At 35.5% G+C, this 23,381-nt stretch overlaps 1 gene segment (V, D, J or C); it reads left to right on the top strand.

The window, feature by feature from the left end:
• Window positions 1-20,039: 20,039 nt before the first annotated feature.
• Window positions 20,040-20,825, top strand: LOC139364110 (T cell receptor alpha variable 22-like). The segment is given in 2 exon segments: window positions 20,040-20,237; window positions 20,426-20,825. Coding segments are annotated over 2 exon segments (441 nt in total).
• Window positions 20,826-23,381: the final 2,556 nt, after the last annotated feature.

The following is a 23,381-nucleotide window of genomic DNA, read 5'->3' as shown; positions in this document are numbered from 1 at the left end:
CATGGTGAAACCCTGTCTCTACTAAAATACAAAAAAAAAAAAATAGCCAGGTGTGGTGGTGCATGCCTGTAGTCCCAGCTACTCGGGAGGCTGAGGCAGGGGAATCGCTTGAACCTGAGAAATGGAGATTGCAGTGAGCAGAGATTGCAGTGAGCCAAGATTGTGCCACTGCACTCCATCCTGGTGACAGAGTTAGACTCCATCTCAAAAAAAAAAAAAAAAAAGGAATTCTGGACTTAAACTTGACCAATTGGATCCGACAGAATTTTATAGAATATTTCACTCATCAACCACAGAATACACATTCTTCTCATTGGCCATAAAGCAGTCTCAATAAATTTTTTAAAAATTTGAAATTATACCAATCATACTCTTAGACAACGGTGAAATAAAAATAGAAATCAATACTAAGGAGATCTCTCAAGATCACAAAATTACAAGGAAATTAAATAACTTGCTCCTGGATGATTTTAGATAAACCATGAAATTAAGACAGACATCAAAAAAATTATTTAAAATAAATGAAAACAGACACACAACATACAAAAATCTCTGGGATACAGCAAAATCGATGATAAGAGAAAAGTTTATGGCTCTAAATGCCAACATCAGAAAATAAGAAAGATCTTAAATTAACAATCTAACATCATACGTAGAGAAACTAGAAAAAGGACAAACTAGCTCCAAAGCTAGCAAAGAAAATAAATAACTAAAATCAGAGCAGAACTAAATAAAATTAAGACACAAAAATCCATACAAAGGATAAATAAAGCCGAAAGTTGGTTCTTTGAAAAAAACCAACAACAACAAGATGTGTAGACTGCTAGCTAAATTAACAAAGAAATAAAGAGAAGTTCTAGATAAGCACAATGAAAAATGACAAAGGCAGCATTACAAATGATACCACAGAAATAAAAAAGATGCTCGGAGACTATTATAAACATTTCTATGCACATAAACTAGAAAATCTAGAGAAAGTGCTTGAATTCCTGGAAGCACACAATCTTCCAAGATTCAGTCAAGAAAAAAATTAAATCAGTCATTAAGAATCTACCAACCAAAAAAAGTCCTGGGCAAGAAGGATTCACAGCCAAATTGTACCACACGTACAAAGAAGAGCTTGTACCAATCCTGCTGAAATTATTCCAAAATATTGAGGAAGACGGACTCCTTCCTAACTCATGCTATAAAGCCAGCCTCACTCTGAAACAAAAACATGGTAAAGACACAAAGAAAAAAGAAAACTACAGGCCAATATTCCTCATGCATCTAGATGTGAAAATTCTCAACAAAATACTAGCAAACCGAAACCAGTACTACATCAAAAAGTTAATTCACCAGAATCAAACAGGCTTCACTCCTGGGATGCAAGATTTGTTCAACATATGCAAATTAATAAATATGATTCACCCCATAAACATAATTAAAAACAAAGCCATATGATCATCTCAATAGACACGGAAAAAACTTTTGATAAAGTCCAATATCCCTTCATAATAAAACCTTTAACAAACTAGGCACTGAAGAAACATACCTCAAATTAATAACAGCCACCTATGACAAACCCACAGCCAACATCATATTGAACAGGTAAAAACTGAAAGCATTCCTCTTGAGAACTGGAACAGGAAAACAGTGCCCCTCTTACCACTCCTAGTCAACATAGTATTGGAAGTCCTAGCCACAGTAATCAGGCAAGAGAAAAAAATAAAAGATGTTGAAGTAAGAAAAAAGGAAGTCGAAGTATCTCCCTTTGCTGACAGTATGATTCTATACCTAGAAAATCCTAAAGACTCTGCCGAAAGACTCCTGGAACTGATCAATCTTTCACTTCCTTGGTTAGATGGATTCCTGGGTATTTAACTTTTTTGTGTCTATGGTAAATGGTATGAGAGTGAAAGATCTCTACAAGGATAACTACAAAACCTGCTGAAAGAAATCAGAGTCAACACAAATAAATGAAAAACCATTCCATGCTCATGAATTGAAAGAATGAATATTGTTAAAATGGCAATAGTGCCAAAAGCAGTCTAAAGATTCAATACTATCCCTATCAAACTCCCGTCACTATTTTTCACATAATTAGACAAAACTATTCTAAAATTCATATGGAACCAAAAAAGAGCCCAAATTACCAAAGCAAAAAGAACAAAGACAGAGGCAGTACATTACTCAACTTCCATCTACACTATAATGCTACAGTAACCAAAATGATAATGGTAACAGTACAAAAACAGACAGACCAATGGAACAGACTAGAGAACAGAGAAATAAAGCCATATACCTACAATCATTTAATCTTCCACAAAGCCAAGGAAAACAAGCAATGGGGAAAGGATTCCCTATTCAATAAATAAATGGAATTAAAAACAAAAGATTTACAGTGAGACCTCAAACTATCAAAATTTCAGAATAAAACCTAGGAAATACCCTTCTTGACATCAGTCTTGGCAAAGGATTTTTGGCTTAAGTCCCCAAAAGTAATTGCAACAAAAATAAAAATTGACAAGAGGGACCTAAATAAGGAGCTTCTGCCTAGCAGAAGAAGCTATCAACAGAGTAAACAGACAACCTATAGAACGTGAGATAATATTTGCACACTATGCATCCAACAAAGGTCTTATATCCAGAATCTACAAGGAACTTAAACAAGTCAATAAGAACAACACAAATAACCGCATTAAAAGATGGACAAAGGCTGGGCGTGGTGGCTCACGCCTGTAATCCCAGCACTTTGGGAGTCCGAGGCGGGCGGATCACGAGGTCAGGAGATCGAGACCATCCTGGCTAACAAAGTGAAACCTCATCTCTACCGAAAAAAAAAAAAAACACACACACACACACACACAGAAAAAATTAGCCGGGCATGCTGGCAGTCGCCTGTAGTCCCAGTTACTGGGGAGGCTGAGGCAGGAGAATGGCGTGAACCTGGGAGGCAGAGCTTGCAGCGAGCCGAGGTTGTGCCACTGCACTCCAGCCTGGGCCACAGAGCGAGACTTTGTCTCAAAAAAAAAAGTTCGACAAAGGACAAGAACAGACACTTCTCAGAAGAAGACATGTCCAAGTGGCCAACAATTGTATGAAAACAATTCTCATCATCACTAATCATCAGAGGAATGCAAATCAAAACCACAATGAGATGCTATCTCACACCAGTCAGAATGGCTATTATTAAAAAGTCAAAAAATAACAGATGCTGGCTAGGCTGTGGAGAAAAAGGAACACACACTCCGTTGATGGGGATGTAAATTAGTTCAGCCTCTGTGAACAGTTTGCAGAACAGTTTGGAGATTTCTCAAAAAACTTGAAACAGATCTACCATGCAACCCAGCACTCCCATTACTGGGTATATATCAAAGGAAAATAAATCATTCTACCAAAAAGACACATGAACTCGCATGTTCACTGCAGTGCTATTCACCATAGCAAGAATATGGAATCAACCTAGGTACCTGTCAAAGGTGGATTGAATAAAGAAAACGTGGCACATGTACACCATGGAATACTCTGCAGCTACAAAAAAGAACGAACTCATGGCATTTGCAGCAACATGGAAGCACCTAAAGGCCAAATTCCTAAGTAAATTAATGCAGAAACAGAAAAACCAAATACCACATTTTCTCACTTGCAAGTGGGAGCTAAGCATTGGGTACACAAGGACATAAAAATGGGAACAATAGATACTGGGGTCTTCTGACGAGGCTAGGACTGAAAAACTACCTATCGGATACTATGCTCACTACCTGAATGACAGGATCATTCATACCCCATACCTCAGTGTCAGGCAATATACCCATGTAATGGACCTGCACATATACCCTCAAACCTAAAATAAAAGTTGAAATTGTAAAAAAATTAAAAATAAAATTGGATATAGCTATGAAAAAAGGTGCTTGATTAGTGCTACTTTAATAGCTATTATGTTCCATGATATAAATGAACTTCTATTGTTAGTGAAAATTAATGAACTACATTGCAAGAATAAATGTGAGAGTTCACCCTTGAAAGAAGTTACTTTCTCCTACACATGTGGTAACAGCATCTTAGGTAGGCAAACACTTTCCTGTTGGCAATACAGCAGTGAACAGTTAGAATTTAACAGGGAAGATGTATACATACAATAAAGCAATTAAAACAAATATTCAACACTTGAAAAGGACAATAAATTTTAAAAATGAATATGAAAGATGATAAAATTGTGTTTACTTGGGCAGGGTGGAGATTATGCCGCTGGTGGTCAGAGAAGCCCTTTTCGAGAAAATAGTTACATTGAGGTATGTCGGAAAGATGGCAATAGCAAAGTTAAGGTTCCTGCTAAAAAGAGCTATAGGCAGAGAGAACCATTTCTTTCTGGTGATTAAGGATACAGTGAACTTAATCAATAAATGTTTTGTGTGTGTTCTGACTTCTCCACCAAGTGACTGTTTGCCCCTCTCTTTCTCTCTCTGCAGCCCTTTCTATTCCCTAAGACATAACAATATTGAAAATTGACTAATTAATAACCCTACAACGACCTCTTTTTTTTTTGAGATAGCGTCTCACTGTCTCCCAGGCTGGAGTGCAGTGGCACCATCTCGGCTCACTGCAAGTTCTGCCTCCCAGGTTCAAGGGCCATTCTCCTGCCTCAGCCTCCCGAGTAGCTGGGACTATAGGTGCCCATCACCATGCCCAGCTAATTATTTGTATTTTTAGCAGAGATGGGGTTTCACCGTGATAGCCAGGATGGTCTTGATCTCCTGACCTCGTGATCTGCCTACCTCGGCCTCCCAAAGTGCTGGGATTACAGGCGTGAGCAACCGCACCTGGCCCCTACAATGACTTCTAACTGTTCAAGTGGAAGGAAGAGTTGCATATCTCTCATATTATTTATTTTTCTTTTTGTGGAGATGGGGTCTCACTCTGTTGCCCAGGCTGGTCTCAAACTCCTGGGCTCAAGCAATTCTCCTGCCTTGGCCTCCCAAAGAGCTGGGATTATAGGCATGAACCATCATGATGGGACACTCATTTTAAGTCAAAAGCTAGAAATGATTAAGCTTAGTGAGAAAAGCATGTCAAAAGCCAAATCAATAGGCTGACAGACCTCTTGAACTAAACAGCCACGTTGTGAATGCAAAGGAAAATTTATTGAGGAAAATTAAAAGTGCTACTCCAGGTAAACACATAAATGATAAGACAGTAAAACAGCCTTACTGCTGACATGGAGAAAGTTTTCGTGTTCTGGATAAAATATCAAACTACTTACAACATTCCCTTAAGCTGAAGCCTAATGCACAGCAAGGCCCCAACTCTCTTCAATTCTATAAAGGCTGATAGAGGTGAGGAAGCTGCCAAAGGAAAGTCTGAAGCTAGAAGAGGTTGTTTCCTGAGGTTTAAGAAATGAAGTCATCATCATGACATAAAAGTGCAAGGTGAAGCAGGAAGTGCTGATGTAGAAGCTTCAGGGAGTTATCCAGAAGATCTAACTAAGACCATTGATGAAGGTGGCTACACTAAACAGCAGATTTTCATTGTAGACAAAACAGCTTTCTATTGGAAGAAGATGCCATGTAGGACTTTCAGAGCTAGAGAGAGGAAGTCAATGCCTGACTTCAAAACTTCAAAGGACAGCCTGACTCTCTTGTTAGGTGCTAATGCAGCTGATGACTTTAAGTTAAAGCCAATGCTCATTTACCATTCTGAAAAATCTAGGACCCTTAAGAATTATGCTAAGTCTACTCTGCCTGTGCTGTATAAACGGAACAACAAAGCCTGGATGACAGCGCATCTGTTTATAGCATGGTTTACTGAATATTTTAAGCCCAATGTTGAGATCTACTGCTCAGGAAAAAAAGATTCCTTTCAAAATAGTACTGCTGATTAACAATGCACTTGGTCACCCAAGAATTCTGATGGAGATGTACAAGGGGATTAATATTTTCTTGCCTGCTAATGTAACATCCATTCTGTAGCCCATGGATCAAGGAATAATTTTGGCTTTCAAGTCTTACTATTTAAGAAATATATTTTACAAGGCCATAATTGGCATAGATAGTAATTCCTCTGATGGATCTCGGCAAAGTAAATTGAATATCTTCTACATAATGCCATTAAGAACATTTGTAACTCATGGAAGAAGGTCAAAATATCAATATTAACAAGAGTTTGGAAGAAGGTGATTCCAACACTCATAGATGACTTTGAAAGGTTCAAGACTTCAGTGGAATAAGTAACTGCAGAAGTAAACAATTCTGTAGAATAAGTAACTGAAATAATTTTGATATTGATGGTTCTTGTTTATTTTAATTATCTAGGACACTGCTGTAGAAAGCTTTTAAGAATAGGAGGGAAATCATGGGTTTGGTAGGGTTAAGTTGTTTTCTTTCCTGGAGGCAGTGAACGAGTTGAAATGCTCTTAAGGAACCCTCTGGAGCTCAGAATTTTTAAATGTCAGTTTTAAAAGATCCAGATGATAATAAAAATATAATGGTAGATAGCAGGAGAACTAGAATTAGAAGTGGAACCTGAAGATGTGATTGAATCTCATGATAAAACTAACAAATAAGGAGTTTCTTTTCATGGGTGAGCAAAGAAAGTAGTTTCTTGAGATGGAATCTACTCCTGGTGAAGATGCTGTGAACATTGTTAAGATAACAACGAAGGATTTAGAATATTATATAAACTTAGTTGATAAAGCCATAGCAGGGTTTTAGAGGCTTGACAAAAATTCTGAAAGAAGTTCTACTATGGGTAAAATGCCATCAAACAGTATTGCAGGCTACAGAGAAACCTTTCATGAAAGGAAGTATTAATTGATGCAGCAAACTTCATTGTCTCATTTTAAGAAATTGCTATAGTCACCCCAACCTTCAGCAACCACATCCTGATCAGTCAGCATCCATCAACATTAAGGCAAGATCCTCCACCAACAAAAAGATATGACTTGCTGAAGAATCAGATGATCGTTAGCATTTTTTAGTAATAAAGTACATTTTAATTAATGTATGTACATTGTTTTTCATAGTGCTATTGTCCACTTAGTAGACTATGGTGTAGTGTAAACATAGTTTTTACAAGCACTGAGAAACCAAAAAGTTTGCATGACTCACCTCATTATGGTGGTCTATAATGAGCAATATTTCAGAGGTATGACTGTATTTGACTTTGCCATCAGCTCAATGACTTACACCCCAGAAATTGTCATTAGCAGAAGCATACCAACGGTCAGGCAATGGGAGTGGTTTGCTCCAGTTGCGGGTAATAAAGGGGTGCTTTAGAGAGCTTTTTAAAAACAATATAAAAATGATTAATAGCCAATCTGATTTTTATTACCATATGCCAGGAATTCTAAACAACGTCAATGATAAAAAATATTTTGTTGGCCTAAGTTCTAAACAAATGCAGAGGTTACAACTGAGTTTTAATAATAAATGTATGCTTCAAATTATCACATTTTTGTTTCTTATCATGTAATAAACAGTTTTCTACATGAAAGTTATTTTGGAGAATTCTCAGTTTTGCAGCTGTCTTCAACACACCTGGATTGTAATACAGCGATTTTCCACATACCTTTTATCCAGTTTCCTCTAATAATATATTATCTTGCAAAACAATGATATCATTACAGCCAGAATATGGATGTCGGTATAGTCAAGATACAGAACATTTCCATCTCTACAACGATCCCGTTTCCCTTTTATAGCAATAGCAACTTACATTATGCCACCATCTACTATTTAATGCCTGGCAACCACTAATTTTTCTCCATTTCCATAATTTTATCATTTCAAGAATGCTATATAAATGGAATCATTCAGGATGTTAATGAACATGTTGGGATTTATTTTTTCACTCTACATAATTATCTGGAGATTCATACAGGTTGTTGTGTATATTAATATTTCATTCCTTTTCATTACTGAGTAGAATTCCATAGTATGGATATACAAGTTTGTTTAACCAATCACTTAATGAAGGACATGTGGGTTGTTTCCAGTTTTGAGCTATTACGATTAAAGCTGCTATAAGTGTTCATGTACAGGTTTTTGTATGAAGGTGAGTCTTCATACTCTGGAATATATACCAAGTAGTACAATTAATGAGACATGGGGTGAGTGTATGTTTAGTTTTATAACAAATTGCCAAAGTATTTTCTAGATTGCTGTACCATCTTGCATTCTCACCAGCAATGTTTGAGTAATCTAATTTCTCCACATTTCTGCTAGCATTTCATGTTGTCATTGGTTAATACTTCAGCAACTCTAAGAGGTATGGAGAATTCATTGTAGTTTTACTTTGCATATTTCTAATAGCCAATGATGTTAAACATTTTCAGTTTTTCTTTCTTTTTTAAATTAACTAAAGCCCACACCTTATTCCTAGTTCCTTAGTTTTTGCCCAAATGTCCTTTTTATGTCTGCAGGGTCTGTCATTCTCTGTTTCATTCCTAATATTAGTAATTTGTCTTTTTTTTCTTTGTTTTATTACAAGTTTGTCAGTTTTACCCATCTTTTTAAAAATGGCTGTTTAATGTTTTTTTTTTTTTCCAGTTGTTTTCTGTTTTCAGTTCTATTGATTTCTGCTTTTATCTTGATTATTTCCTTCCTTAAACTTGCTTTGGGTTAATTTTTTCCTTCTTTTTCTTGGTTCTTGAGGTGGGAACTTAGATTTTTGATTGGATACCTTTTTTCATTTCTAATATTTGCGTTTAGTGATATACCTTTTCTCTTAATGCTGCTTTGACTATGTCCTACAAATTTTGGTATACTGTATTTTCATTTCTACTCAGTTCAGTATATGATTGATTTCCCTTGAGACTTCTTTGATCCTTGGATTATTAGGAAGTATGTTGTTTAATTTTCAAATATTTGCAGATTTTTCTGCTATCTTTCTGATATTCACTTATAATTGTTTTCCATTGTGGTTATAGTCTTTATTATTTCAAATCTTTTACATTAAATTTGTTGAGGTTTGTTTTGTGGCCTAAGATAAGGCTTACTTGGTATACATTCTACAGGTGTTTGAAAAGATTGTTTATTCTGACACTGGTAGGTGCCGTGTTCTAGAAATGGCTATTAGATCCTGTTGGTTATCGGAGTTGTTGAGTTCTTCTATGTCCTTGCTAATTTTCTGGCAAGCTGTTCTATTAGTTATTGAGAGTGGGGTGTTGAAGTTTCCAACTATAATTCTAGAATCATCTGTTTCTTCTTTCATTGCTATGAGTTTTGCTTCCATGTATTTTTCAGCTCTTTTGGTTGGTGTATACACATTTAGCATTGCTATGCTTTCTTGATAGACTGACCCTTTCAATAATATATAATGTTCCTTTCTGTCTCTGGTAATTTGCTTTGCTTACAAGTCTACTTTACCTGATATCAATATAATTATTTTGACTTTCCTTTGATTAATGTTTGCATGATATATATTTTACTTTCAGCATGCCTATGTCATTAAGTTAGAAATGAGGTTTTTGTAGACAGCTGTAGTTGGATCATATTTCCACTCTTTTCACTTTCTCTGTATTTTAACTCTTTTTTCATTACTGTTTGTAGACCAGTCTCTGTATCTTAATTGGTATATGTACATCATTTGCATTTAATGTAATTTATATTTTAGGGATTAATCTTCCATTTAATTTTTTGTTTGTTTGTTCTGTTTTTTGTTCCCCTGTGTTTTAACTTCTTGTGGATTATTTGACATTTTCTAAAATTCCATATAATTTACCTATAATGCCTTGGATGTATATTTTTGTGTAGCTTTCTTCAGTGTTTGCTCTAATGGCTATTATAAACAGAGAACACAGTTGTCTATTGGTGATATCATTCCACCAATTTAAATGAAGTATAAAAACATTGTCTCCCTTTACATTCAGTTGTCCTCACCAATTCATAATACAGTTTTCTTTATGTTTTCCCCAATATATGTTTAGAACTTTATCAGACAGTGCTATTATTTTTGCTTGATCCATCAGTCATAATTGAAGATACTCACAAGGAAAAGGAAAGTCAACTGTTTTTGCCCACATTTTTGGTTATTTTGTTCTTTTTATTTCCTGATGTCCCAAGGTTCTTAATTTTGTTCATGCTTAGAGAGCTCCTTTAGACTTTTTTTTAGGGTAGTTCTGCTGGTGACAATTTTTTTTTAAGTTTTCCTTTATTGGAGAATGTCATGGTTTCCACTTCACTCCTGAATGATAGTTTTTTTTGTTTTGTTTTTGTTTTTTTATACTTTAAGTTCTAGGGTACATGTACACAACATTCAGGTTTGTTACATATGTATACATGTGCCATGTTGGTGTGCTGCACCCATTAACTTGTCATTTACATTAGGTATATCTCCTAACGCAATCCCTCCCCACTACCCCCTCCCCACAATAGGACCCAGTGTGTGGTGTTCCCCTTCCTGTGTCCAAGTGATCTCATTGTTCAATTCCCACCTGCGAGTGAGAACATGCGGTATTTGGTTTTCTGTTCTTGAGATAGTTTGCTGAGAATGATGGTTTCCAGCTGCATCCATGTCCCTACAAAGGACACAAACTCATCCTTTTTTATGGCTGCATAGTATTTCATGGTGTATATGTGCCACATTTTCTTAATCCAGTCTGTCACTGATGGACATTTGAGTTGATTCCAAGTCTTTGCTATTGTGAATAGTGCTGCAATAAACATACGTGTGCATGTGTCTTTATAGCAGCATGATTTATAATCCTTTGGGTATATCCCCAGTAATGGGATAGCTGGGTCAAATGGTATTTCTAGTTCTAGATCCTTGAGGAATCGCCACACTGTTTTCCACAATGGTTGAACTAGTTTACAGTCCCACCAACAGTGTAAAAGTGTTCCTATTTCTCCACATCCTCTCCAGCACCTGTTGTTTCCTGACTTTTTAATGATTGCCATTCTAACGGGTGTGAGATGGTATCTCATTGTGGTTTTGATTTGCATTTCTCTGATGGCAAGTGATGATGAGCATTTTTTCATGTGTCTGTTGGCTGTATGAATGTCTTCTTTTGGGAAGTGTCTGTTCATATCCTTTGCCCACTTTTTGATGGGGTTGTTTGGTTTTTTTCTTATAAATTTGTTTGAGTTCTTTATAGGTTCTGGATATTAGCCCTTTGTCAGATGAGTAGATTGCAAAAATTTTCTCCCACTGAATGATAGTTTTATATGTATATAATTCTGATTGACAGTTCTCTCTTAGCACTTGAAAAATATCTGGCCACTTCCTTCTGGTCTTCCTGGTTTCTATTGAGAAATATACTGTCATTGGAATTGTTTATTTCCCTTGGGTAAGTTGCCATTTTCTTTAGGCTGCTTTCAAGATTTGTTCTTTTTTTAATTTTCAGATTTCATTATGATGTGTATTGACATAATTTTTTTAGGTATATTCTGAATAGGATGCTGTCAGCCTCCTGTATCTGTAGGGTTATGACTTCACAAATTCAGAAGTTTTCAGCCATTATTTCTTTGAGAACTTTTTAGGTCTATTTTCTTTTTATACTTCATATAGAATTCTGATAACAAAAATATTAAGACTTTTATTATAGAACTACAGACGTCTGAGGCTCTGATCATCTTTTTCAGTCTATTTTCGCTCCGTTGCTCAGATGGACAATTTCTCTTGTTCTGTTTTCTAATTCGCTGCTTCTTTTCTCTGACCTATCCATTCTGCTGTTGAGCTTATCCAATGAGTTTTAAATTTCGGTTATTTTACTTTGAGTTCTAAAATTTTCTTTCCTTTCATTTTCTATCCTCTATTTCTTTGGTGAGACTTTCTACTTTAAAAATTTACTTTGAACATGTTTATAATTGCTTGTTGAGGCATTTGAAAATGATGCCTGTTTTAAAACTCTTGTCAGATAATTTTAACACTTGGGTCATCTAGGTGTTGGTGTCTGTTGATCATGTTTTCTCATTCATTTTGAGATTTTCCATGTTCTTGATACGATGTGTGATTTTTCTGTTGAAACAAGGATGTTTTGAGAGGTATGTTGGGCAACTCTCATCTTTAAATCCAAGTTCTGGAAGCCCCTTTGCAATGTCTTTTTGATGTTATTCTTTAACCATCTCATATTATCACTATTCCTTCTGCTGTAGGCCCTATTGTCTACTCAATCTGAACACGGTCCATGGGAAATTTCATCTACTCAAAAGGCTTCAATTATCATTTAAGCAACCTGAGTTGACCACAGACGATAAAACTAGGCTCTGGAGTTATACGGACTTGGGTTCTAAATCCTGCTCTGTCTCTTAATAGCATTGGGACTTGAATAATTTAATTTAGCATCTCTAAAGCTAAATTTTCTCATATGTAAAATAAAATTAGTAACATATTAGCTTTTTATATTAGGTAAGATCTTCTCTATGAGACATATAGCTGATAAATCATTCTGAAATACTTTCTTTATGATTGGAGAAAGATTTAATGTAAAGTTAATGAAGCTTAAGCTTCAGAGTCTCTTTCTTGAACAGGTACCTTTCAAGGCCCTGGGAAAGACTTTAGCACTGTGCCCACATTGTCATATATTTTGTATATTTTTCTAAAAGTAGGATATTTTAACCACAATTAGTTAAAACCCTTGTTTTCCTACTCCAATTTCTACTTTGGTGACAAAGTGACCATAAGTTTATTTGGAACCCGACTAAAGTGAATTTGAATTAGGGATGCATTTAATTTGGATTTAGTTGGATTTATTTATATGACTCATAGTTACTTTATTATATATTTAGATGTTAGTTAGAAATATTTCACAGGCTTTGAACAAAAATGTTTGATAACTACCTTTACATTACACTATTTAGCCTCTCTTTGCTAATGATTCATTCACAAACCTTTGTTTCCTTAACTTAATATCATGATAGTCTATTATCAGCAACTTTCCAGTATTTAAAATTGTATTCCACCTCCATAACTGGCTCTGATATACTTTTTTGCTCCTTTTTTGAAACAGAGTCTTGCTCTGTTGCCCAGGCTGAAGTACAGTGGCATGATCATTGCTCACTGCAACCTTTGCCTCCTGGCTTAAGTGATCCTCCTGACTCAGCCTCCTGAGTAGCTGGAACTACAGGTGCCACCATGCCCAGCTAATTTTTATATTTGTAATAGAAATGAGCCTTCGCCATGTTGCCCAAGCTGGTCTCAAACACCTGGGCTCAAGCAATCCTCCCACTTCAGACTCCCAAAGTGCTGGGATTATAAGTGTGAGCCACCGTGCCTGGCTTCTGATATACTTTTCTAGTTTCATTGCCCACTTCTGCAGTATCTGCACACTCTATGCTATCTAAACTGGATTCTTTACCTTTGGTTATATTTTTCCTTTGGAAGGAAAAGACCTTGTCCAATCATTAAGGTTTTTATTAACTTCTTTCTAATTGGTCACAAAATGTTTACATTTATAAAGATAAAGTAACACGCTTGCTACACCAATACAATGAGGACATTAACAACTGTGGCAGGCAGAATTCTAAGATGGCACCCAAGATGTCTGCCCTCTGGTGTACACGTCTTGTATAATCTCCTCCCTTGATTGTTGGCAGGACCTAGAATTTGATGAATGTCACTTCTTTAATTAGGTCATATGGCAAAGGTGAAGGGATTTTGCTCATGTAATTAAAGTCCCTAATTAGTTTCCTTTGAGTTCATCAACAGGGAGATTATCCTTGATGGGCCCTATCCAATCAAGTGGGTTCTTTAAAAGGGTTAGGCTTTTAAAAGGCTTAGGTTTCTTCTGAGCAGAGAGCCTCCTGCTAGAGGAGTCAAGCTGCCATGAGTTCTACAGCTACAAGAAAATGAATTCTGCCAATAACTAAATGAGCTTGGAAGAGGACTCCCAAGCCTCAGACAAGACTCTGACCTTAGCTGACTCTTTGATTACAGCTTTATGAGATCCAGCTTAGCTGTGCCTTGCAGAAACTGTAAGATAATTAATAGGTGTTATTCTAAGTTGCTATGTCCATGGCAATTTGTTATACAGCAACAGAAAACTAATACAGACTTAATAAACTAGTTAATGAGCGTCATTAGTCATAATACTTAGGATTTATTACAGAATAAAAAAACTTAAAATGTAGTGAAGTCTCATAGCACATAGTAACTTGATAGTAACTTTCTCAAATTTGACTATATTCCTAAAAATTTACATGACATTAGCATAATGCACTGTGAATTTAAAAAATTGATCAAACATCTTTGGAGTAAAGACTGCATTATCTTATTTTTTCTATATAGGAAATACTACAAATTTATTGTCATATGAAGTCAACTAAGAAGCATGGAACCAAAAAATATAAAAACAAAAAATATGCTGGCAAGGACATGGAGAAAAGGGAACCCTTGTACACTGTCAGTAGGAGTGTAAATTAGTAAAACCACTATGGAGAACAGTATGGAGTTTCCTCAATAAACTAAAACCTGAGATACCATAAGATTCAGCAATTCCACTGCTGGGTATATACCCAGAAGAAAGGAAATCAGTATATTGAAGAGGTACCCGTACTCCTGTTTGTTGCAGCATTGTTTACAACAGCTAAGATTTAGAAGCAATCTAAGTGTCCATCAACAGATGAATAAATAAATAAAATGTGGTGCATATACACAATGGAGTATTATTGCGTCATAAAAAAGAACGAGATCCTGTCATTTGCAAGAACATAGATGGAATTGGAGCTCATTATATTAAGTGACATAAGCCAGGCACAGAAAGACAAACATTTCAAGTTCTCAATTATTTGTGGGATCTGAAAATCAAAACAATTGAACTCATGGACATAGAGAGTAGAAGGATGGTTACCAGAGGTTGAGAAGAGTAGTGGGGGGATGAGAGGGGAGGTGGGGATGGTTAATGAGTACAAAAATATAGAAAGAATGAGTAAGACCTATTATTTGATAGCACAACAAGGTGACTATAGTCAAAATAATTTAATTGTGCATTTTAAAATAATGTACAATTACACTAAAAGTGTAATTGGATTGTTTGTAACACAAAGGATAAGTGCTTAAGGAGATGAATACCCCATTCTCTGTGATATGATTATTTCACATTGCACGCCTGTATCAAAACAGTTCATGTACCCCAAAAATATATACACCTACTATGTACCCACAAAAATTGAAAATTTAAAACTTTAAAAATAAATAAAGTATTATAGAAGTGTGTCAGATAAATAAGTAATAAAATACATAAATTTCTGAATTTTATATTTATGGTATTTGTGTTTTAAAATTTATAGATTGCTGTGATTTTATTTCTCACCTGAAATTATTTTTGTACCCAGTTTTATTCTTATTTTTATGTTATTCTTTTAAAAATCCTCCACCTTATAAGTTTCAGGCTCACAAACATAAGTCCTCCTTTGTAAATTATTATAAATCTTTGCATTCAACACTGGAAGAGCAGGAAGGATGTGGAGGAAGTTCACAAAAATTGTGAATTTCTCTTTAGCCCTCTATTTGTCCGCTGGAGGGCGTTGTTGCCTAAATTGGAAATGGCTTTTCCGTAAAAGATTAGAATAAGCTTCTTCCTTCTCTACAGGTTAAAGAGGTGTCCTTTCTGACTGAGCATTCTTTTAGACAGCGATGTATAAAGAATCTCAGACAACAGATGCAGGCAAGTTTGTTAGGGGAGCATCTCTTACTAACAGTTTCTACAAGATCCCTAAGAAGAAGAAATCTAAATCCCTGCCATTTCTCCATAGCTTCAACCTGGATCAAGTTACCCCATGGTCAGATTGTGTCTGTGGGGAATCTCCTGGAAAGGTGCATGCTGCTCCCTCAGTGCTGAGAAATATAGCTTAAACACCTAAGGATCTCAGCCTCAGTTATTTTCAGGAAGTTGACGTGTTCTGTGAAAGCAAACAGTACAAAGAAAGTAGAATCCTGTCTAGCATTTAGTTTCTATGGACATCTTAGGTTTCTTTAATTTATTTTCTTATTTGCCATTTTGCAAAGGAAAGAGCTTGTACCTGATTCTAGAAGAAACTAGACTATAGGATTTGTAACAAGCTGGAGGAGGTGATTTGCACCATGTTATTTGAGATACTGATGGAATGAGATGACTTAAGCTTGGCCATGTGGATTGGTATAAGGCAAATCAATTTGCTTTTAGTTATTAATCTCATCTCTCAAGCAATCAGAAACCCAGAATGAGAGTTTATTTCAAGTTGAATTATCTACAGATTATTTTACCTACTACCCTGACTTCAGTGAGCTACAGTCCTTTGAGGAAAGAAGCCTCTTCAAAAGACTTCAGCTCACTGATGAAAGTATTGGAGACAGGGAGACTTAATTAAAACTGACATTTAAGGATGTGTGCAAGGCAATCTTTCCAAAGACAATATAAGTAGAAAGGGGAAAAAAGACTTTTTTTTTTTTTAATCTGATGGTCCCCAGCAAAGGGCAATCTAAATTAAACACAACATCATGGCAAAGTTCCATGTGGAATCTTGGGGTTGGTTGTTCTATGGATGACCTGCCCTTTATCAGTTCTACCCAGATTACCTCTCTCCTGTTTTTCTCTCTTTCAACTCAATTTCTCTAATACTTGCTGAGTGTCCAATAACTATTATTGATTCCTTAATCATATTTAATTATTTCTCTACACTATTCCTCATAGTGCCAATAGTAACTATTTGCAACGTTCTTGAGCAGTTACTCCAATGTTGTGCCTGCAGAACTTTTATTTCTACTTCAGTGAAAATATAGGTGTTCTCATTTTTCACCCCCTTTACCTCCAAATCTATCTACAGATAATTAGTATTAATTATGGATTCTGGGGCAAAAGCACCAACAAATTATTTTCATAACTTTTAAAAACAGCTAATTTTCTTTTAAACCATTAGAATAATCTATTAAACCTAAAAAGAAAAATATAAATAATAATTAACAATGGATAGTTTTAATAAAATATATTTAAATAAAATTAGAATTCATTTCTTTTTAAGTTTAATTAGATTACAGTATTTAAAATAAATGCTAGTTTCAACATCCATCTAGTTGATAAAGAAGCTAATCAGTGTTACTCTTTATGCAGATTCAATCTAGGATAAATGTATGCAATTTATAAGTAATGTTGTTTAATATTACAAAGTGTTCCAGCCATCATGAGCAACTATAGTGAATACTATGCTGATTCATGAGTACCTTGAAGAACCACAAATGAGTACGTAAGAGATGCAAGAAAACAGATCCTCAGCATCCTTGGGAAACAGTATTTCTTTATGTACAAATCTATTGCCTCCATGCTGAGAGGAAAGATGGGGCTAGCTAATTAATTTTTTCCTTCTCTTCCCTGAAACCCTTCCACCCTCGACCCCAATTCCAAATCAGAGTCATATGAAGTCAATTAAGAAGTATGGAACCAAAAAATATAAAAACGAAGAGTGTTAATGCTGCCAAGGACATGGAAAAAAGGGAACCCTTGTACGCTGTTGGTAGGAGTGTAAATTCGTATAGCCACCATGGAGAACAGTACAGAGGTTCTTCAAAAACCTAAAACCTGAGCTACTATAAGATCATATTTACTCATTTTTCTATACCATTCCTCACAGTGCCAATAGTAACTATCTGAAACGTTCTTGAGCAGTTAATCCAATGTTGTGCCTGCAGACCTTTTATTTCTACTTCAGTAAAAATATAGGCGTTCTCATTTTTCATCCCCTTTGCCTCCAAATCCATCTACAGGTAATTATTATTATTTATGGAGTCTGGGGAAAAAACACAAACAAATTATTTTCATATAAACAGAGTCTGCCTCCTATGGCCGCAGCAGCACAACCCACAAATATTTCTAATATTCGAAAAGGACAAAGGTCAAGGTATGTGAAGAGGTCTTTTTCTCAAACCTGAAAAATGGTGTTAGTAGTTTTTTAAGTTACAGAGTGTGTCTGGTCCTGAGTGACAGAGAGAGCCTGTGTTCTTCAGTACATTTGTGTGTGTGTGTGTGTGTGTGTGCATGTGTGTGTGTGTGTGTGTGATTGAATGGCCCTATAAAATATGAGGCTCTGGGCGGGACTCTTGCCTGAGTCTAAGGGTCATACTGTCCACAACCTTGCTCATCTTCTCTCCTCCTTGTATTTAATACAAAGGGTCATTTTTCAAAGTTGGCCATCTTTGCTTTTGTTGCTCTCCAGTCTTGTCACCTCCACAGAAGGCATGTAGCATCACATCCCCCATCAACTCACATCCTGTAATAGAAGTTTGATGTAATTGTTACTGTCTTGGTGCTCATGTGGTGTTTAAGGATGCTTTTCAAAAATGATATCCTGTAAACCTTTATTACATTCAGACAGAAGTTTGTCTCCTCACTATATCACAAGCTCTCTGAAGGAAAAACTGTATCCAATTCATTTTTTAAAAAAATTTCCAAGGTCTCAAACACTCTTAAATATATTGGCTTAACAATACTGAATCAAATTGGTGAGTTCATATTTTTTCAGTTCATAGGTATGAATTAAATGGATGTGCTAATTACATAAAATTACACTTAAAGTATTTATTTTCATAAAAGCCACCGTGGGGTCTCATGGTCCTATTTATGGTACTCTCCATTTTGTGGACACTTCTGTTGGTTCAAGTTAACCCACAAGTACAGCCCTAGGAAAAGACAGCTGGGCTGAGCTGTTCATATATGCTGAGGAAGATGTGGTCTTTGTCAAGGTTTTAGCACATCAGGAGGCACTATAGGCTTTTCTTAAATTGAGGGATGACTCTGAAGGATCTAGTAGTGAATAATTGTTGAAAGATTTGAGAAATATATTGAGTATAAGGATGAAGGCCAGTAATAGTGAAGAGGGAAGAATAATTATGTGTAAGGACAAACTAAATCATTATCAGCACATAAGAAATATATTTTTCCTGAGTATTCTTTTCAATTGTAGCTCTGTCCTCTAAAACAAGATAAATGACATATGAATATTCAATATAATTCAATATAATTCAGGTTATATTTGAAATGCACATATATATATCTATAATTTTTATATTTATCTTTATCATTATCTTCATCTGTATTTGTCAGAAAATATTCCTGGGTCAAACAGAATCATATACAGCGAAAGGGAAAGTGCACAATTCCAAAGAAGGGAATTCAGATTTTAAAAAATTTTTGTTTCCTAAGATTTCCTAAGAAAAAAATATGAACTTTCATTTCACAGGTCCAAAATTATTTCTAAACTGTTGAAAGCCATCTTCTCTTTAGTATTCTTCTGTCCCTTTCCTGTAACTAGAACCCCTTACCCTCAACCAAAAATAAATAAATAAATAAATAAATAAATAAATAAATAAATAAATAAATAAAGGAGAGCGAGAGAAAAGGAAGAACACGGAAATAAAAGGTAATGATTGAAAAGGAAGAAGATGGAACCGAAAGGTAATGATAGGAGAAAGTGGAAGGAAAAGAGGGAGACAGAAAAAAATAAAGAAAAAAGGATTTACTGGACTGTAAGATGAGCTATAAAGGAAGTTTGTATAAAACAGGAATTAGGAAAATAAAACATGTTGCCCATCCAGGGTAATATGTAGAAAAAAATATTTGAATTGATCTTATTTTTTCTCTCACAATTTAGTCTTACGAGGGTCATTTCTTATAACAATATTTGCCACAATTCTTGATTATTTCAGGAGATTCCTAATCCACATATTTCATATATTCTAATAATAAAAATTATTACATTTATAATACGTAACATGTATGTTCTTATTACTTTACATGACTGGAATGACTTTCACCTAAATTAATTCATTGGTTAATAAAGACTCTTTTGTCAGAACACATTCTCGTTTTGGGGGTTTAAAATGTGGACGCTCATTCTGTGATCCTCTCCAGGCTCGAATTAGTATTACAGTTGAGGCACGTTGTCGTCCCGAGGAGGCCCCTCCCTTTCCTTCTCACAGGATCTTTGACATTCTTTACTATATCTAGAATTATTAGAAAACATCCCTCAGGTTATGGAATAATGACCTTTCTTTTTTCCTTTCACTTCACCCCTTTCCACCCCGGTTCTCAGCCAGGTTTAAGCCGGCGAATGGGGCTTCCTGTCACAGAATGCTGTTTAAAAACTCAGTAGCATCTGGGCGTGAGCAGGCTTTGTTGAGTGAAGTTGATTGGTTGCAGGAGCAGCAACAATTCCAGAACCAAGTCATGACACCCACCTCCCCAAGGTTTAGTTAAATATATCTTGTGGTGAAAATGCCCGGAGCAAGAAGGCAAAGCATCATGAAGAGGACATTGGGAGCTCTGCTGGGGCTCTTCAGTGCCCAGGTTTGCTGTAAGTTGGGGCTGTCCAAGGTGGGAATCTGATAGGATTTAGCAGCTGCAGCCTTGTTGAAGGGAGGATTGGAAAGGAGTTAATAAGTCTTGCAATCTTTCTATTCACGCATTCCGTGGGAGCATTTTCAGGGTTCTTCAGATGTTAAGCTGCCCATCACCTATGACTTTTTCTCCATTTCTCACCAGGTGTGATAGGAATTCAAGTGGAGCAGAGTCCTCCAGACCTGATTCTTCAGGAGGGAGCCAATTCTACGCTGCGATGCAATTATTCTGCCACTGCGAACAATTTGCAGTGGTTTCACCAAAACCCTTGGGGACAGCTCATCAACCTGTTTTACATAGCATCAGGGACAAAACAGAATGGAAGATTAAGCGCCACGACTGTCACTACGGAACGCTACAGCTTTTTGCACATTTCCTCTTCCCAGAACACAGACTCAGGCATTTATTTCTGTGCTGTGGAGTCACAGTGCTCCCCAGGCACCTGCAGCCTGTACACAAACCCTCAGCTGGGCTCAGTTCCTCTACCAGCAACAACCACATCATGAGGCCACCACAGCAGCATTTGCACAGCTTAATATTCCTTTTGTACATAGGTAGAGTTTTAACCACAGATTCTTTTTGGCTCTACAGGTTTGAGACTTTGGTCTTTATTTTCCCTTTTCAATACACACCTCCTCCTACCCTATAAATATCGAGCTTGGAAGGAGTAGAGTAGCTGATGAGAGGACAGAATCAAAATAAATATTTAAGTGACAGTATGCAGGACTCCAAAAGAGTAAAGTAAAAAGAATAAAAAGAAAAGAAACACCATTCCATTAAGCATGTTGTTAGATACATTAGACCACGATCCAGCTTAGTTGCGTGTCTCAAGCACGTACAAGTCTCCCTCACTACATTATGTACCAGCAGACAAGGGCAAATATTTGCATCCTATCCCACTAGTGCAGCAAAGTAAAACTTTGAATATTAACATATTGATAAACAGCTGTGGAAAAAAGCTTTAAAATGTTATGTTCCACTCAACTATGTCCAATATGTGTTTTTCAGGCTTGTTGTATAACCTAGAATATGATCTATCCTGGAAAATATAACCATGCATGCTTGAGAAGAATGTGTTTTCGATCTTGGGTAGATAGATGACTGTTAGGTCTACCTGGCTTTTGTGTTGTTCAAATCTTCTATTTCCTTGTTGGTATTCTATTTGTCCTATCTATTATTGAAAGTGAGATATTGAGTCTTCACTTGTTATTCTTGAATTTTCTGCTTTTCCCTTCAATTTTGTCAGTTTTCGTGCATCATGTATTTTGGGGTATGTCATTAGGTTCATATATGTTTATAACTGATATATTCTTAATGGATGCCCTTTTTAACATTATAAACTTTCCCTTTTTGTCTTTAGCAACATTTTTTGGTTTAAAGTATACTTTGTCTAATAATAACGTAGTTACTCTAGTTCTCTTATGGTTGCTGTTAAATGATATATCTTTTCCTATCCTTTTACTTTCAACTTATTTGTATCTTTGTATCTAAAGTATGTCTCTGACAGTGTATAGGGGTGTGTGTGTGTGTGTGTGTGTGTGTGTGTGTATGTAGACATTCTGATAATCTCTGCTTTTTGATTGGATTGTTTAATCCATTAACATTTAATGTTATCGTTGATACAGAATATATCTGGCATTTTAATTTTATTTTCTTTCTGTCTTATGCCTTTTCTGTTCCTCTGTACCTCCTTAACTGCTTTCCTTTGCATTATGTGAATATTTTATAGTATATTATTTTAATTCCTTTATTTTTTTCACTATGCTTTTGCAATTATTTTCTTGGTGGATGTTTTAGTACTTACAATATATATACATCTAAACTTGTCAGAATTCACTTCAGATTTTATGCTAACTTAATTCCAAATATAGGTCTAGTTCTTATTCCTTTTATTATTGTTGTTCACATTATATGTATATATGTTACAAACAATAGATTATTGTATTTCTTTATATAATTTTTATAATTATTTATTTATATAATTTTATGTTTCATAAGCTGATAAGGAAAAAAGGAAAGCAAATATATGTTGAAGCGTTTGTTGTTAACCTTCTTACTTATCATTTCTGGTTCTCTTCATTTGTTCCTGTGCACTTAATCATAGCCAAGAGGTTGAGAAGTGATCATTTGTTCCCGTGGATTCAAGTTGCCATCTGGTGTCATTGTCTTACTCCAATATAGTTTTGCAGTCTGCTTTCCTCCTTTGTTCTTTTATTGTCAAATATATTACATTCCTATAAGTCCAATAATAGAATTATATAATGTTGTTTTATACAGTAGTTATTTAAATCAGTTAATAGTAGAAAGGGGTTAAATATGCAGTCACACCATCTTTTTAGTATGTGTGTGGATGCAAATTACTGTTTGAAGTCCCTTGCTTCCAGCCTGAAGATCTTCCTTTATTATTGCTTGAAGGTGGGTCTGCTTACAACAAATTCTCTCACTTTGTATTTATCTAGGAATGTCTTTATGAGATGCTTTTGCTGAATATAGGATCTTCATTGACGGTATATTTCTTTCAGCACTTTGAATATATCTTCTCACTGCCTTCTAGCTCTGTTGTTTTTGTTGAGAAATCAGCTGTTAATGTTATTGAGTTTCTCTCATAAATATTTGTTTTTCTCTTTCTACTTTGAAGATTCTATTTGTCTTTCAACATTTTTGCTATGATGTGTCTGAGTGTGGATCTTTTGCATTCATTTTACTTGGAGTTCACTGAGCTTCTTAAATGAGCAGATTAATGTTTTTTGAATCTGGGAATTCTCAGCCATTGTTTCTTCAAATTTGTTTGTTCCTTTTTCTTTTCTTTTCTTTTTTTTTTTTTTTCTGGTACTCTCACTATGCATATATTGGTGTGCTTAATGATGTATCACATTTCTCTGAGTCCCTGTTTATTTTTCTTTATTCTTTTTTCTGTCTGTTTTTCAGATGGCATAGTCTCTATAGATGTATCTTTAAGTTCACTGATTCCCTGTTCAGGGAGCCCAAACCTACTGTTTGACCTTCCAGTGAATTTTTTATTTGGTTATTGCACTTCTCCAACTCTAAAATTTCTATTTTGTTCCTTTCATAAAACATACTTTTTACCACTATATAGGTA

Source organism: Macaca nemestrina, chromosome 7 (assembly GCF_043159975.1).
Source record: "Macaca nemestrina isolate mMacNem1 chromosome 7, mMacNem.hap1, whole genome shotgun sequence".
In the NCBI taxonomy this organism is placed as follows: domain Eukaryota; kingdom Metazoa; phylum Chordata; class Mammalia; order Primates; family Cercopithecidae; genus Macaca; species Macaca nemestrina.
The sequence above is the reverse complement of the archived record's forward strand: the minus strand, read 5'-3'. Positions and strand labels throughout refer to the sequence as shown.